Source organism: Falco punctatus (assembly GCF_963210335.1).
Source record: "Falco punctatus genome assembly, chromosome: 2".
Lineage (NCBI taxonomy): Eukaryota > Metazoa > Chordata > Aves > Falconiformes > Falconidae > Falco > Falco punctatus.
Genome location: NC_137581.1, coordinates 62,514,188 through 62,532,132, shown reverse-complemented (window position 1 = coordinate 62,532,132; position 17,945 = coordinate 62,514,188). Strand labels below are relative to the sequence as shown.

Here is a 17,945-nt window from a genome sequence, read left to right as displayed (position 1 = left end):
AAACTACTCACTGTAACTTAAAACGTTAATTCAAGTGCCAAAAGTCTGCACAGTGAGTTTAAAGGTTTTCCCTTTGATAGAAACATATGGGTAACATGCTGGAAACACACAAACATTAAAAGGAGTCTAAGACTTTAAGGTCAGCTCCTCAAGAGTTAGAAAATATAAAAATTAAGGTAGCTTATTCAAGTTTATGTTAGAAAACAGAAAGGCCAAAGGAAGACAGATGAGCATTCTCAACTATGACATTTTCAATGTGTCATGTTTTCTGTGTGCTTCATTTTTAGGACTTGAAGGGATCTACTGAAACATCTCATTTGGTCCCCTGTTCTCATTTGCAACACTATCACCTAACTCCTATCAATTAATCAAGCTCACCACAGAAAATTTTCGTGTGTGATGATGTTATGGGTAGGTGGATGCCAATCAGCAAGAATCAGAGTGAAAAGACTTTGAACCACTCCAAGGCTGTTTGGTTTTGGTTGCCTGTTTTTCTGTCAACGTACTGCATCAATATTATTAACAGAAAATTTGAAACCAGAAATCAAGATGACATTGCATATAGTTCTAAAATAGACAATATATCAGGGGATTGTTTTAGCTTGACTTCACTGATCTTTAGGTGTTGACAGTTGTGGGGTTGCTGGGGTGGCTTCTGTGGGGCTGTTCCATGTGGACCACGAACAGCTCTAGTCAGGTACAGCAGACCCACTGCAGGACACAGCTGAGCTTGTCAACCAAGTCTGGCACCTCTGTGAAAATGTATTTAAGGAATGGCATAAACAGTGGACAGAAAGACGAAGGGAGAAACAGTTGAGGGAACACCAAAGTCAGAGAAGTAGGGAGAGGAGGTGCTCTCTTCAGGTGTCAAAGCAGAGATTCCCTGTAGCCCATGGAGGACCCACAATGAAGCAGATGGACATTCCTGAAAGAACAGCATACCTGGACCGCAGTGGAGCAGAGGAAAAGTGTAAAGAGAGAGAAGTGGCAGAGAGAAACTGCTGTGTAGTGACTGTAGCTCCTCCACCCCCTTGCACCACTTGTGGGGGTAGAGGACTCAGGAGTGAAGTCAAGCCTGGGAAAGGGGCTGGAAAGGTGGTGTTTCAATGTTTGTCTTTCCGTTTCTCACTACCTGAATCTATTCCAATTGACAATTTTCCCCAAGCCAAGCCTGTTTTGCCTGCGACAGTAACTGGTAAGCAATCTCCCCATCTTTATCTTGACCCATGAGCTTTCTCATCCTATTTTCTCCCTCTGTCCAGCTCAGGAGGGGGAATGAGTGAGCAGCTGGGTGACAGTTTGGCTTTTAGCTCTACCACACTAGATTTTATGAATAATTTCAAAGTACTTTAAATTTTAAATTAAAGTATTTTTGAATGCATTTTTCTATCACATCCTAGATTACTGTATAGTGTCAGTCTTTTTTTCCTTGATCCTTTTGCCCACTACTTTTCTGAATCAGCTTTTCCTGAACGTCTTATTCCCTCTATGTTGTTAAACAGCTGACTTCAGGGAAATTGTCCTTACTGCAGTAATTTATGAGTTGACTGTTTCTGGCTAATGTTAAACACTGTCTTCAGTGTAGGATCTTGTACTAACCTGAAGCTTCTATTTCTTTTATTTTATTCTACCTACTGTTGCAAGGCAGAAACAGAAATTTATTCCTTCTACTTTGCACCTGAAAAGTAAGGGTTAATTCATTTGCTAATAAGAATTTAATAAACCATGGCTTATTTTTGTGAAATCTGCACAGTATTGTAACTAATTTACAACGATAAAAGACTACCTAAATGGATAGGACTTGCACGTGATTTTGGCTCTATATACACCTGAATATAATTCCCTTAATATTCTAAACCAAAACAGATCCATTATTCACACAGTTTGGAATTCTATAAAAGATTTTGATTAAGTAAGTGAAATCTCTATTACCATCAAAGGTCAGTAAGCTTTAACCAGCTATTTTAAATACCCCACAGAAAATGAGTTGTTAAAACCCAAGAATAATACCTTGTAGAAAAGGAATAACCAATTTTTTTCTGTACCTGTACCCTAGTAGAAAAAGAAAAGCCATCTATACCTTCAGGTAGATATATTATTTAAGTATTGTCATTCTTGTGAACAAAAAAGTTCACAATAGATGGTTTTATTTTGGTTTTGTAATAATCTGCTAGTGAATAAACTTTCACTATACAATAGACAAGAAAGATACTCGTTTGCTTTCAGATGTGTTGGATACTTAGACAGCTCTTAAAAAAAACAACAACCAGAAGTAAAATATCCAGAGACTGTTTTCTCAGATTAAATAACCAGGCTGAAGTTCTTGTAATGCATGGTTATTCTTTTGAAAGCTGAAGCCTGGGATCTTGGAAGACAAAAGGGGCCACTTCCATTTCTGGAAACAAATTATACAGTGAACATGTTAACTCCTGTCACTTATCAAATCTGCAATCAAGAAATATCTGTCACTCGTTTGTAGTTTATATCTGAGTCATCAAACATAATATGCATCTAAATATCAAGAAAGAAAACAAAAATGTTGCATTCTTCAAAGCATTAGATTCAAAACAGCCTAACGGAAAAGGACGCAACGTTAAGAGTCATATGTCATAACCAGAGTTTCACTGACACACTTCTACAGTAAAACATTCTGCCTCTAAAAGCAAAGAGAAAACGCTAGCTGTTATTTGAATTTTGACATTTTAAAAATGGGATTAATACAACAAAAGCTTTGCCTTAAAACATAAAGCTGATATTAATATAAATAAAGGTTACAGAAGGTGCCAGGTGGACTTTCTCAATGATTCCAATAATCAACCAGGTTCAGAATAAAACAGGGTAAATAGCAGGGGGAAAACAAAACATTTTACACTTCCTAATATTTTCATTTCACCTCTGGAGGGAGACACTTCCTGGAAATAAACAATTAAAGGATAAGAGACTACAGGTATAAGTTGCAAGAAAGAAAATTTCAACTGAAAATAATATGGAAAAAAATTACATGATGATGGCTCAGCACTGGAATGGGAGCCCAGGAAGGTCATAGAATCTCCAGCCCAGCATGGCCCTGAGTAATTTGGACTACTCTCAGTTGGCCGTGCCTTGGCAGGATGTTGGAGCAGATGGTATCCCCATCTTATTTTTCAAAGTCATTAAGTGTCATGACTTTCTTCTCATAGCAAAACAAGAAGACCAGTAACGTGCAAAGCCAATGATATCTTGGTGCAGAACACATTTAATAGTGTTTAAGAGTGTTCTCCTAGTGGCCAGTCAAATGGTAAGTCTTCTGCTCTCCAGTGACGGTATTTCCTAGAACTCCACTAAAGGTAATAGGAATTTAGATACTAAAGCTAGTATATAGGTATCTAGATATAGACCTCTAAATCTAAATACTATCACCTTAAACCGAATCCCATCCTATGTAGCAGACTTCTATGTCTCAACTAGCCAATCTGGGCTCCCTTCACGGTACTTGGAAAGAAGCATGTTGTTCAGATCATAATTCAGATGACCCGTTACAAATACCTAACTTTGAAGCACCTTTTTTGCTCTAAGGAGGGCTTGCTAGAGAGTTATTACCAGACACTTGATTTAGATAGATCAGCCCCAATAAATTCCTGGAATTCAGGAGAACACCAGGCTTCTGAGTGCTCCTAGGACATGACCAAATATCATACAGTTAAGCTATTTCCACCGTTTTCCTAAATGTGAATTTGGATGCTGTATTTTCCATTCCATCCTTGATTAGTAAGATCTTAAATTAAGCTCATAGTATACTAGAATTATTCTCCAACACAAAGGATGCTTTTAATATATAAAACATATTGTAAGGTATACTTAGGTACAGGTAAAATTTGCTTATTGCTTTCTTCAATCAATAATTATTTTCAGTATACAACGTAACAGGTTACATAACAATGTAATGTCAGAGAAAGGTGATATCTGTACAAGAAAAGAGAATATTTTAATGAAATACACAGAATTTTATGTAGACTTCAGTAATATAATCTCCATATAATGTCCTGATGAGATATATTCCATCGCAACAATGAAGTACCTATGAAACCTTTCAGGCAGTACCTAGACGATTAACTTTACTTTGCACTTGTGATACTCCTGTGCCCTATAAGATCATTTACAAACAGAACTCAAAGAACTAACGTCAGTAAATATGAAAAAAAATATTTTAAAATATATAAATCATTACATGCATTTAAGACTATTGTTATCACCTATGGCTCCAGGCCTTCCACAGAGTAAATTAGGTTATCCATGACAATGAACAGGGAGTTCACTCATTACGATCTGTAGTACAGTTAAACAGATACAGTAAAGTACCACAGTGATGAAATCTGTAAGAAATTATAAACACACAAGACTTCTAAGAACTTTAATGTCCCAAATTAACAAAGTTTCTGTAGCATCAAAGCTACTTGTTCCAATCTTAATTTGTTTCATCAAAGTATACTGATAGTTTCTTATTTTCTTTTTAGCTGAGCCATACGGCACTTGATTTTATTTTTCCCTGTGAATTTTGCAATTAGAGACAATGATTAGAGTATAGTCTATTTTATGCAGCAATTTCTTCTTAAGATTGTAAACCAGGCTGCACAACTGAATGGAGACTATTAAGGAAAGCTTTTAGGAATGCAGGGAAGTACAGAGAATGGGGAAATGTACCTTATACATCATATTTAAAGGGTGAGGCTATAGCTGGGTGTTTCACAGCACTACCGGCTGAAGTTGGTATTTACCATAGGATCAGCTAACGCTCCTGTATAACAAGATTTTTGGCTGTGACATTGTTCTGTGTTGGGATATGCATATGCAGGTGCAATGATGAGGGCTTCATGGGAACAGTCCATAGAGAATCATTTAGTCTGGGCAATTCAAAGTAATTCATACTTATCCAGACAGCTTTATTTCCTTCAAGGATTCCCTCCTCAATTACTATTAGCCAGGGTAGATCATATAAGTAATTCAGAAGATACAAATTAAATTTTTAAAACTTAAAATAAGGGTACTTTGAATTGTCTATTATTACAAGGAGAACGGTAACAGACCAAGCAAAGTTGATGGGCATTTTGTCATTGGTCACCCAAAGGCCAGGATTTCAGACAGTACTGCAATTAAGGGATAGAACTGATCTACCCTAACAGTCTAAAACTAAGACTGATAAACTACTACTTGCCAGCTTAAGTTCCTATTAGTCAACAGAAAGAAACTGGAAAAAAACAGAAAGTTCTGGAAATCAGTCCTCCTCACCTAGCCAGGTTAGGAAGAGCTGAAACAATACATGCATTTCCTATTTCTCTCCATTGACCAAAATAAAAGGTCTGGATGATTAGCACAGGCTTAGCTATCTCAAGTTAGTAGAGTTAGATCTCACCTTTATAATGTTTAAGGCTTTTTTTCTTTGGAAACTTCCACATTCACAGAATCATTGTTAAATGAGGAATGGTGCCTCTCCTATCTACTGCAAAAGAAAAATCCACCGTTCCTTCAATGTAGACAGTTTGCCAAGAAACTAGTGAATCTTTTAAATATTTTTTTTCTCCAAATCTATTTCATGTTGCAACCAAACAAAAAGAGAGACAAACCAAGGAAAGAGGAAGCTTTTTCTGATAGATCTGCATTAGTAATTGCCAGTAAGCAGACTATATCTTGTTGTATGCTACCTGTTATATACCACATGAGCACTTAGACTGCAAATACCTGCATTTTGCATGGCAATTAAGTTTTTAGAAGCTAATACCTGTCTTGCCATGAGAAAAAAACAAAACCAGAATTCATGAGCTGTGAAGACATTGCCAGGCACTAAGGAAGCGAAATTATAGAATATACCTGTGTAATACACTGGATGTGCTATGGACTAACAGTATTGGGCTTGAACACTGAGTGTGATTTCCTTGCTAATCTTTGTTAACTTCTCTTGTAAGTGTTCGTTAACAGGATACAACTTAACTTTATGTTATGTTAAAACAGATTTTATATCTGAAGTCATTGTTGAAATTACATATATTTATATTACTGCTCATTATTTCCGCTTAGTACATTTTCCTCAGTGTTATGATGAGCCACATACAATGTTAATAAAACCTATTACAGCCATAAGCAATGCTAGAAACTCACTTCAGAAGCCTTACAAACACTTTTTTTTTCAATATAGGTCCTGCCATCTATAATGTATTAAGCATATTTCACAACAGAAATCCAACTACAGTATTTTCTCAATACAAAACAGAAACAATACTAATATTTTTGAAAAATTATAAAATCTCATATAAATTATCATTCAGATTATTAGCAGAGATTTATTTATTTAACAGTCTGTCACTGGAAAAAATACACTTTGAGGCTATACACAACTCACATGCAAAATGAAACAAAATGTGAAACCTGGTCCTCACTTCTGCGTTACTGTAGTTTTTTCTGCTTTGAATTGGCATTCTAGCACCTCCATATGAATGGGCAAAAATAGATCTGACAATGACCACTGCCACTAAGCTCTGTTAGTTGTTCCAGTCTAAACATACTGAAAACTTTTGTGACTCCAAATAGTCTTCCTCCCCTTCATCTCCAAACTAATATCGTTCCACTGGCTTCAGTGTTCTCTTATGTCAAATTAATATCCTTAATTCTTGGGTTTATGTCATGTTCACTGAAAACATTCCAGAAGCTGAAGGGCTGACTTACCATTTTCTTCCAAGTACATCAGAAGGATGCTGCTAGATTCAGTCCCTTCTATGGCATAATCAAGTGCAATGTTTCCATTAATATCTTGCAGAAGCACGTTTGCTCCAGCCTACAGACAAAAATTAAAAACATTTTAGGATTTTGTAGTGAAATCTCAAAACACTACTGGGGTTTTTATACATTCCCATTCAGAAATATTTCAAAGCTGGGTTTCTTAGACAGCAGGCTGGTTATAATCTGAAGCAAACCCAATCAAAACACTCAAAAAAGCAAATACAAAACAAAGGACTCTTGAATGTCAAAAAGCTGGCTTTGTTTGGGACAGCTGACACTGTTGCCACCCTAGCTGTCCAGCCTGCCCTTACTGCACAGATGTCTGAGCTGCTGATGAGTGAGTTTTGGAACCACCACCATTGGCAGCACAGCATTTTAAAGTGAAGTAAGCTGTCACCGATTACAGTCTGTGTTAAAACACTACACAGCAAACAGCAGTCGTTCAACAGCTGACTGACAAGCAGCACAGACACCCATGCAGTAGAGATGGGCAGACAGCTGGTAAGGGTAACCTTGTCAGCTGGCCCAACCTCTTATGGCCTCATCCATCAATCCAATCTCAAAGAGAACCATCCCTTGCTAAATAAAATTGCCATTTGTCACCAACTGGAGACAATGAAAGTGAGCTCGATGATTTCAGCTGTAGTCCCTAAAGAAGCAGGCTGACATTTCTATAACTTTAATTTAAAATTCAATATAAAGGACAGACAAACTAAAAAGAGCCATTGGGGGGGGGGGGGGGGGGAGGGATGGGAATAGATTCATGAGAAGCTTGAAAAGAAATCACCAGCATAAGAAAACTCATATTTTCTATATTAAATATTGTTAGTGAAAGAATTTGCACTATAAAGGGCAATGTTAATTTATTTTTTTTTTTTTAAATAAGAAAGCTCTTATCCTTGAAAATATTATAAATATCTGGTGGGCATAAAAGTTTACATAACAGTGAAATGTCATGTATCTTCTTTAAGAGGTCATAACTTTAATTCATTTCAAGTTTTCTCTCTATGGCTTTTAATGTCAAGGAATTATGAAGTAAGAGTGACCTCTGGTAAATTTAATCACTTTTCTTACCAGCTTGTATGATAAAAAGTTTATCTAATACAAATGAGGGGTACCAAGGACAACCTTGCTTAAAACCACAATAGCAGAGGTCAACTGTAATAAAGAATTATTAATAGAAGGTATGACTGTTTCTTTCAGGAGCTTACTCTGTAAGTACTGTATCAAAGAAAAACTCCTAATGGGCTCAACTCCTGTCTCAGAATGAAATATGACATGAAAAACTAGCAAATTCATATAGGCTTCATGTCATCGAACGTAAGGTGTTGAAGCTGGACTGCTAGTCTGAGGTGTTCTGGGTTCCCACCATAATGACAAGGGAACAGACAATCATCAAAGAATGACTAACCTCCAGCTATCTCAAACACCTCAGATATCCTACTAGAACAATGTCACCAAACTGTGTGGTGCAGTTGACATGCTGTAGGGAAGGGATGCTGTCCAGAGTGACCTTGACAAGGTTGAGAGGTGTGTCTGTGTGACCTCATGAAGTTCAACAAGGCCAAGTGCAAGGTCCTGCATGTGGGTCAAGGGCAATCCCAAGTACAAACACAGGTTGGACTGAAAATGGATTGAGAGCAGCCCTGAGGAGAAGGACTTGGGGGTGCTAAAGCATAAGAAGCTCAACATGGCCCCTCAAAGCGTGCTTGCAGCCCAAAGAGCCCATGTTGGAAGCTCCAGAGCTGAACACATTTACTCCAGGTGGGGTCTCATGAGAGCAGAGTTGAGGGGAAGAATCACCTCCCTTGACCTGCTAGCCATACTTCTTTTGGTACAGCCCAGGATTCAGTTTGAAGGTACCTATCCTTTCCTGCATGTAAATAATCTCCAGGCAGTGTCAGAAGAAGTGTCAGAGGATAATAATAAAACAAACATATATTTTCTTCCTCATTGAGTTAAGACACTGAAAGACCTTTGACATTAAATTCAGGAAAAGCAGGATAAATTAACCTGGCTAGCAGCACACTATTCTTTCCTCTCTGAGATGTAAAGTCGTTGAAAGAAGAGTATAACATAGAATTACTCAGCTTCAAGTAATTTTTATTGAGTAGTTCTATATGAATGAATTTCTTAAGGAATGTTCATAATGCTCCCAAAAAGAAGGTCAAGTTTGGTGAAAGCTTTGGCAAAAGAAGTTGGAGAAGCTCTCAGAACTCAGGTGAAGCAGCAGTTCTGGACAATGGTGCACATTTAAAGGTAGTATATTGCTTGGGGGGGGGGGGGGGGGGAAGTAGTTTTTAATAATAAGCATTTTTAGTATGGTGTATCATCTCTGCCTCCCAGTTTTGTATCATCAGTAAACTTACTGAGGGTGTGCTCTGTCTCACTGTCTAGGTCATTAATAAAGACCTTGAACAGGACTGGACCCACCATTAGCCCATGGGAAATATCGCTAGTGAATTGCCTCTAGCTGGACTTTGCGATGCTGATCACAACCCTCGGCGCCAGGCTGCTCAGCCAGTTTTCAATCCACCTTACTGTCTGCTTACCTAACCCATACTTTGTCTATGAGGATGCTATGGGAGACAGTGTAAAAAGTCTTACTAAAATAAAGTAAATGACATCTACTGCTCAGCCTTCACCCACCAAGCTAGCCACATCGTTGGAGAAGGCTGTTTGACCCATCTGACTTGAGCAAATCTAATTTTAAGAACTGTACCAAAAGTTTTGAGGATAGCTGCAAACATTAATTTGTAAAGCCTGTCACTGGCTATAAAACAAGTTTCAACTTGGGGAATTTTAATTAATTTGTTGGCCAACTAGCAAACTTTTAATTACTGATTCTGCTACTGAAAAATGGAAACAGGCAAACAGACAAACACTTAAGAGAACTACATTTGGACTCCTCTACAGACACCACTCCTGCCCCTTCCCATCTCCAATTCCCTTGCCACCTGCATGCTACACCTGCAGTAGTGCAGTGCAGGAGATTGGGGTCAGCACATTGTGGTTTCTTTCCTTTGGTGGCTCCTTGTTTCTTCCTCCACTGCTTTGGCATGGTCTCCTTCACTGGCCACAGTTCTGCCAGAGACATAACTTCCCACAGGTCCTCTGCTCGGCTCCTGCTTGGGCAATTTTTTTCACTCCAGCCCTGCTTGCAGCCCCCCTCTGTCAGCGTCATGCAAGTTATGCCCAGTACCAAACTCCAGTGTACTTTAGAAAGAAAGCCATTCTAGGTATAGAAAGGTGGGAAATTCCACTGTATTTCCCTTCCTTAGTGTATTGCATGATACCTGGCAAAAAGATGTGTGACAGACTGTTGGTATAACGCAAATTGTACACAGCAATATTTTGAAGTACTTGTAGTATGGACATTTCCTCCTGTTTGCTCTGACTACACATTTGCCTGCAATACATTGGAAATTACTCACTGTTAAATGTGACACAGACTTTTCAGCTGCTGAGGATTTCTTTTTTTCCCTGGCATCTCTAAGATAGTTACGGCCAGTCTTAAAAGCTGATGTGAAATCTCATTTTCTAATTATAATGCAAACTTCCCACTTAGCTACTTGTATAAGTAAAGACAAGATGGCAAACCCACAGGTGGCAGAAGGTACAACAGAAACTCACACAGGTAACTAGTAGGGGTCAAAGTGAAATAAAGGAAGGAGAGAGGCAAACTAAGCAGCAAAAACCCAACAGGCTCAAGCAAAGTTACAGACAGAACATGACAAAAATGTGGAACATTGCAGGTAGCAAATGTCACAAATACTGTACCTTTAGTTCAAATGCAGATGGCCAAAATTGTGCTAAAGAACTTAAGTGCTATTGTTACATATATGGCCTTGTAGATTAAACAATAAGAAACCCCAATATGACTAGAGATGCAGATGAAATTCAGATTATCTGAATATAGTCCTACTTTGTTTTTAGGTTTCTGTACATAGCGATTGGAGAAAATATGAGGGATGCCATCCCCAGGCTGCTGATATTAGTTTCCAAATTTATATGCATAACTTGTTTATATTCAAAATGCAATTCTGTATTTATTCCATTTCAGTTCAAAGTTTTATCCACCTGCTTAAATTTTGCATGCAGCACTCAGTGTACATGAAAAATTACTAGGTTACCCATTCTCAACACATCTGCATTCTCAAGTAATTTCTCAATAAAAAGATAAATGTGTTGTAAAACTTTATCCAATATATTCCATAAATATGAAAAGTATTTTTGAGAGAAGTATTTGTCCGCAATGATAAATTGCTTCTACTTTAGAAAGACTGTAGGAAGGACATCTTTAAAGATATTATTAAAAAATATTCCCAAAGACACCTAGTCAAGACGCAGAATGCAAAATGCAACTGAAGTGCATACTCTTGTACGCAGAACAACATCTGTATGTAGACAGAGAATATGCAAGTGAACTCTGGTGATCAATAATAACCGAGTAGATGGTGCCAGGTTTGCACACTATCCCCATGTGACCAGAAATCAGAGACCTCTGCCAAAGAGAAAATATCTTTGGCTCGTGAAAGGAGATAAATTTCCCTTCTGGTTCTATAAATGATGATTCAAGACTTCAATTTATCTTAGGATCACTTTACTGTACACTTTTTACTCCTGTTTTAATTTCTGCCTATTTACTTACTTGTAGAATCTCTGATACATTTTCATTTCAGACAAACTGAGTAGAATAGCTTTATTCTGCATATATGCAAAACTGGTGGCCTAAAGATTAGGTACTGAGCTCAGAAGCAATATAGCATGAGGTAGGTTACATATGAACAATTTCACAGTACTTATCTATGTGCACATACCCCCATTTTTGGCCAAGCTGTAGTTTCAGATGACTTCCCATTAAGTGGAAGAAAGATGAACAACTTCAGGTTCATTGTGGAGTACACGATACAATGTACATTCCCACTATAATTTATCTCATGATCACATCTTTGTACAGCTAAACTTGTAGCTAATTTAGGATAGTACAGGGAAGAACACCACTTTGCACACCAGGATGCAGTAGGAGCTGAATTCTTCCTTCCCAAATAGTGTTCCAGAAGGTGGGGAAAGAACCAAACAGGTTCTGAAGTCCAAGCACTATTGGAAATGTTGATTTACAAGAACTTACAAAAAATAGTAACTTCATCACATAATCACATGAACAGATTGTGAGCATAGCCAGAGTACTCTACAGGACTATCCTTTGCCACTTAGCCCAAGCACAAAAGTATAAATGCAGTCACAAACTCTTAAGACTATGTTCTTGTAGCTATATGCCAGTGGATCAATGTCCAAATTCCCACTGGTAAAAAAAGATTTGAGTTTAGTCCATAGTGTACATTTGGGAAGTCTAATTAGTGTAATTTTTAACTCATAAGCAAACTATTTTTTATTTTCTCCATAAATCTCTCTCTTTTTTAATAATTAATTGAAATTGAAAAATCAATCTAACATGCACAGAGGCAGACCTTTAATTAAATATTTGACTTTTTTTAAAAAAGTCTTCAAACTTCCTTCTTCTATTCAACAGATGTAGGTTTCTCGCCGCTATTTACTAGCTAGCTAATCATCCTTGCGACTCTTTTTTATTCCTGGTGTTTATTACATATCTTATCTCATGATTCCTAAATAAGAAATACATCTACCTACCATTAATTGAGAAAGAACAAGGACCCAGGAGTCTCCATTCTGAGGAATGTATCCTTCTTTACAGATTTAAAATTATTTCTTTCCTTCTGTCTCTCTGAATTCCACAATATTTTGTGTATCAGCAGCCTAACTTGATCAGGATAGGTGAAAAACACATTCTCACAGCACTTTACGGACATAATTAAAGGCAGTTTTGTGTGAAAAAGGTCTGTGGGTTTACACCTTCTCGAGCCATCTCCAACTGTTTCCTATATTTAAGGACAGAGTTCTAGCCACTAGGTTGTAAGTCCAGAAGCATAAAACCATCACAACTGTTTGGACTGCAATCTAGGCATTCACAGAAGATAAGAAGAACTTACTGAGGTTCCCCAGGGACTTGGGAAGGATTTGTGCATGTCTCTGCTTAGCTCCCCAGCTAGGATGCTACAGCTTATGCACCCAGGGAACTTTGTGATCACAAGGGTTAGCTGGTTGAACTGCTCTCCAAACCAGGGTCAGCATCCATCCATTTTAGGTGGAAGCCAGGTAAACTCCAGAAAATCTGAGCATGATCCACTGAATTTCAAGCTTAAATTCCTGCATTCTGTTGTATGCCTTAAATTATGCTTTCGAATTTGTGTTCCATGCAGGTTATTTAAACATTTGAAATAAGTAAGCAATTTAACTTTATTGGTATAGTAGAAAGTTGGAGGTGTTGTATAAAATATTTTTCAATACAGAAATCAGGACCCAGCCACTGCCTCTTTTACCTACGATTACCAGCTTTGGCTTCATGAGGCTTTATGAAGACAATCAGCAATAAAATATAGCCAAAGGAATATGTGTGGATATAAAAACCTGTTTTGTTAATGTACCTGTTACTATGCGAAAAGTTTTCTCCTAGTAACAGGCTTCTGCACAGTTGTTACTATGGTTCGAGTGCTCCACAGTAAGCTAGCCACAGGCAATTTGTGCAGTCACCTGTCAACCTCCCCACAAAACCTGACTTTTTGCTATCTATTTCTATGTTTATTTATATTAGTGATCTATTTTTATTCCATACCATGTCCTCTCTCTCTCTAAAAATGTATATACATCTATATGTGTAAACATACCAAAATTTCTTATTTCTCTCTTCTATGTTAACCACTGTTTCCAAAAGGGAAAGGGTAGCATTTTTTCAGTAACAGCTTGGACAATTCCCTTTCTCTTCATGCTTATTTTTTTAAAAAAAGAACCACCTAGTTTAAAACCAGTTCCTTTTTATAAGATTATGTTAACCATCTAAGTAGACCAAGACTAAACGTAGCTCTTCACAAAATGTTTGTGGCCTTTCACTTCCTGTAACATGAGTAATTAAGTTTTCCCTCCTTTATTGACCTAAACCTTCACATTAATTCCATTAAAAGGTTTTGCTCATTGAAGGTTTACATGCACAAATATGCATGCTGTCATGTATACTATGGCTACTGTGCAAATGGTACATCCTTCTAAAAACCCTTAGTATCCTATCAGTTAAAAAGAAAGCAATTGTAATCAGGAAATAATGCTCTATTTCCTTGCGAACTAGGAAACATACAGGAAAACCACATGCTCACAGGCTCCATGGTACCATGTGATCTAGCTCTGGGACCTCAAAGGCTTGCATAAATTTTCATTCAAGATACCAAATACCAGAAATCTAGCTGGCTCCTCTTTTTGTGGCTCCTGTTGGACTTGCTCGACTCTCATTCATTAAAAAAGCAAAAGGGATAATGTTGCTCTACACAGTACTGTGTTTTATGTCATTAGCTCTGGATCTCACTTTTCACAAATTCATGATGCTAAGCAGAACAGGAACAGTTCTCAAGGCAGGGCTCAAAAAAAGTCAAAGACTTATCCACATTAGTAAACCACAGACAATGAAATAAAAGATTAAATGAGACTGAGCAGCTGCTCTTAGTTCAAAAGCATGTTTTCCTTCCAACTCATTTCAACAACAGATTTTCTGTGGGCAGTAAATTATTTCACAGAAATAACAATTTAGTTACTAGAAGAGCTGGGGAGGGGGAGAAATTACATTTTTAGTGCTTACAATTATAGATCCCCTGTTATCAGTTCCCATACCTTTTCCTATTGTAAGCCATGTTTACCTGCTTGTTAAGATGAAAGCTGACACAAATGAGCTGACTTACCACTTCTTTTTTTTTCCCCTCTTTTTGGGTATAGAACAATCTAGAAACTATATTACTGAATCTACATATTGCTTCTCAGGATGCTGATTGCAGTCTTAATACTTTTAACTTTTTCCACATAAATCTTTAAGGAAGAATCTTCTCCAAGACACCACAGATTCTAAAGTTATTTAGGATATAGTTAATTTATTTATATGAACTCCAGAGTAAAGCAAGGATTCCTGTTCCAGAACAAAAAGTCAAAAGAAGCCCATGAGGAAGCCATCTGTCCCCTGAGCAAATTCAGGACTAGGAGTCTACAATGCAGCTTTCCTATTTTTAAATTTTTACTTTTATTCCTCCTCTCTCCAGGCTTGACAGAGAATGAAAGAGGAATCGCAAATATTTATACTATCTATAAAGACATGTAAGTTCCTGTATAACCCAAGACAAACAGCATGATCACCTCAAAGCTGCTCAAGCTTCTGTTTTGGCTTTAATGGCCCTCAACATAGCCTGCCAAAAGAAAAGAAAAGAAAAGAAAAAAAGACAACATACTGGCCAGAAGACAGGAGTGGGACTGAGAAAACCATTCCCCAAACAGGGGTATCTGCTATACAGTTAATCCTAGCAGCCTCTTTTCTTTCATACATCTTAAAGGAAAACGACTATAAATTAAAACTTCAGCTGTACAAAAGCAACTTTTCACAAGCCTGTTCTTCATCCTTTTTAGAGCAATTTCCATCACTGCAGCCTGAGGGGACACACCTGACCTTTGGTTAAATAGAAATTTCAGGAAGTCAAGACTGATGACTTTAGCTTGAAAGTACTATGGTTTATAAATAATTAACTATAACTTCTCTCGGGCAGTTAAGTTACTTGTAGGTATTTAAGTTCCCCATCCAAACACCATCACCCACAACTGTAATGGATACCAGACCTAGGCATAATTTAAAAAAAATAATAGGTTTACCTCAGTAAATTTTTAGTGTATTTATTGAAACCCAAACTTCTAAAAGTATTGAAGAAATGCAAACAGCAATCTCATCATGTAGGAGTCTCCAAAATGAAAATATTTCCTTCCTTTCTTTTCAGAGTGTCTCTTAGCAAAATAATCTGAACAAGTACCCCAAAACCATACAGCAATTCAGAAGTAAAATCTGTGGATCAAAAATCAAAATAACAACTGAAAAGATCTAACTTCATCTATCATGCTTGCAATCTGATACACTAACAAATGTTCTATAAATGCCTTACATGGGCTTGTGTAGCTACAGAGAAAATTCAGGGAACAAACTATCCTGCTCAGCTGACATCCTCCATAGCAGGGCATCATGTTAAGGCATATTCATGAAAACAAATTCTCCATTAATATAAATGGAAAAAACCTCTCACGTCCATTTAAATGGACTTGCAGAGAGCACAGCTCTGTAAACTGGGCTGGCCCAGTGCACCAGATAAAGGGCTTCTTCCATAACCTTGACTCAATGGTTACCTGCAGCTCATTCGAAGCACGAGTTCCCACCTCTCACAGAGGAAAGGTAATGATGTCTGCAGCTGTTTGCAGTCTTTGTTCTATTTCAGGGCTTTAAACTCTGTGAGAGTTGCTACTGTCTACAAACTCGTGCCTGCCACATTGCCAAAACTATTCTTTCACAAGAAGCAGGAACTGTCTGCCATCTGGGCAAGCTCAATTTGAGATATAAGTAAAGGTTTGAATTCATTTTCAGCATGCCTGATCCCACATCATAAAAACACAAACATAAAGATTAATCCCTTATGTCTGTGACAACGTAGCCTACAGAATCAACAGAGCCTTGTTAGTGCCCTCTGGGCACATAAACTGAAGAGGAGTGATTGCATATCTCCAAAAAGACACTTTAAAGGAAATCAGGAGATAAGTCAGTGTCAAAAATTTTATGCCAGCACCGTTATATAATTGCTGAAATATATACATTTGTATTAATATAAATTTATGCTATGCCATTATGACTTTTTTCCCCCTCATAGCTGCATGCTAGGCCAGGCAAGGAAGCTTCATACAAATGCAGCTGAAAATTCACTCATCCTTGTGTAAGTAAAGTATTTCAGCTGCCACGTGGATAGAAGTTCTTTAATTCACAACACTTCTGGGTTACATGTTGCAGAAAAAAGCCCCTGAATCTGAATATGGAACATAACACTTGGTCAAAACAGACTTTTTTGTTATAATCTAGAAATTAGGATTTATGGATGTATGTCAATGTGTATAAAGAACTTTACAGTGCTCCAAAAATTCCAGGCATCTTAACTTCTGTGACACATTGGTTATGAATGGGTAAAGAAACGTGCCGATACAGTGGCTATGTATAAAAAACATCATATAGATGTACATGTATAAGATCACCAATGCCTACAGGAATAGCCAATTTAATTTGAAAAACAGTTCTTGGTTGTTGAATTGCTTCACACAAATAATAAAAATAGTAATCATTTAATTCATTAATAAGGCATTTTTTCCTTAAACTAAGAGAATGTGGGCAATATCAAGTCACAGAAAAGATTTTCAGTAGAGTTAAAAAAAAAAAGGCTGTCACGGCACATATTACGGATTCCTTGACAGGCATAGTGTGTTTGACTAATGCATTCCGAAGATAAAAGAATTAGCATTGATGACTGGAAACTAAAGACCAACATTTTCCCATCTGTTTGTGCACCGTGGGGACTTAAATTCTGCCCATCAGCTGGAAGGCATGTAAAAGGCAAATAAAATCCCACTCTGTTCCAGTACTGAACATTTCTGGTAACACTGCAGATATATAGTATGTTTTCAATAACATCTTTCAAAGTAAAATAAAAATAATCACACAGTTAGAAGATGAAAAGTTAAAATCTACTGACCCAGCAGCTATCAAACAAAAAATAATGTACATTTCTCAAGTTACCACTATTTCCATGCCCTAGTACTACAACATTAATGAGGATTTGGGAACATTCTATTAATTCTAAATGCATACAGATATTTACTTGGATCTTAATTAGTTGGCAAGTCAGGTTTCATGGTTGTTCTTCATGTCCTAACTACTAGGATACACTGCCAAGTTTTTTAGGAAATTAAGATCTTAGTTTCTAAGCTAAATGAAGTCTGGTTTCCTTGACTTAGCTTTACCTCAAGTAATTGTTTTTATTTCCTCTCTCCTCCCACCTAAATATGTGGGAACATGCAGAACGATTCAGCTTGTTTGACTAGAAATTGGAAGGACAGAATTATTTTTGTTATATCCATTTGTTTCTTTACTTCCATACTTCATTCTGTATTTTTCCAACAACTTCAACTAATCATTCTTAACAATCAAAATCTGTAGCTTGAATGCATGACCAATTTTTGCCATATAATTTGAACACTAATTTTATCAGCCTTGGTATGTCTTC

General features: G+C 37.2%; 1 protein-coding gene across 4 annotated transcripts in view; it reads right to left on the bottom strand.

Annotated features, from left to right (window-relative positions):
- The window catches only part of MYO16 (myosin XVI), a 452,710-nt gene that overhangs the window by 230,497 nt on the left and 204,268 nt on the right, over positions 1 to 17,945 (bottom strand). For all 4 annotated transcript variants that reach the window (XM_080377718.1, XM_080377716.1, XM_080377717.1 and 1 more), the window contains one exon: positions 6,697 to 6,805. In XM_080377718.1, coding sequence (XP_080233844.1) covers positions 6,697 to 6,805 — 109 coding nt within the window. The remainder of the gene's footprint in view (positions 1 to 6,696; positions 6,806 to 17,945) is intronic.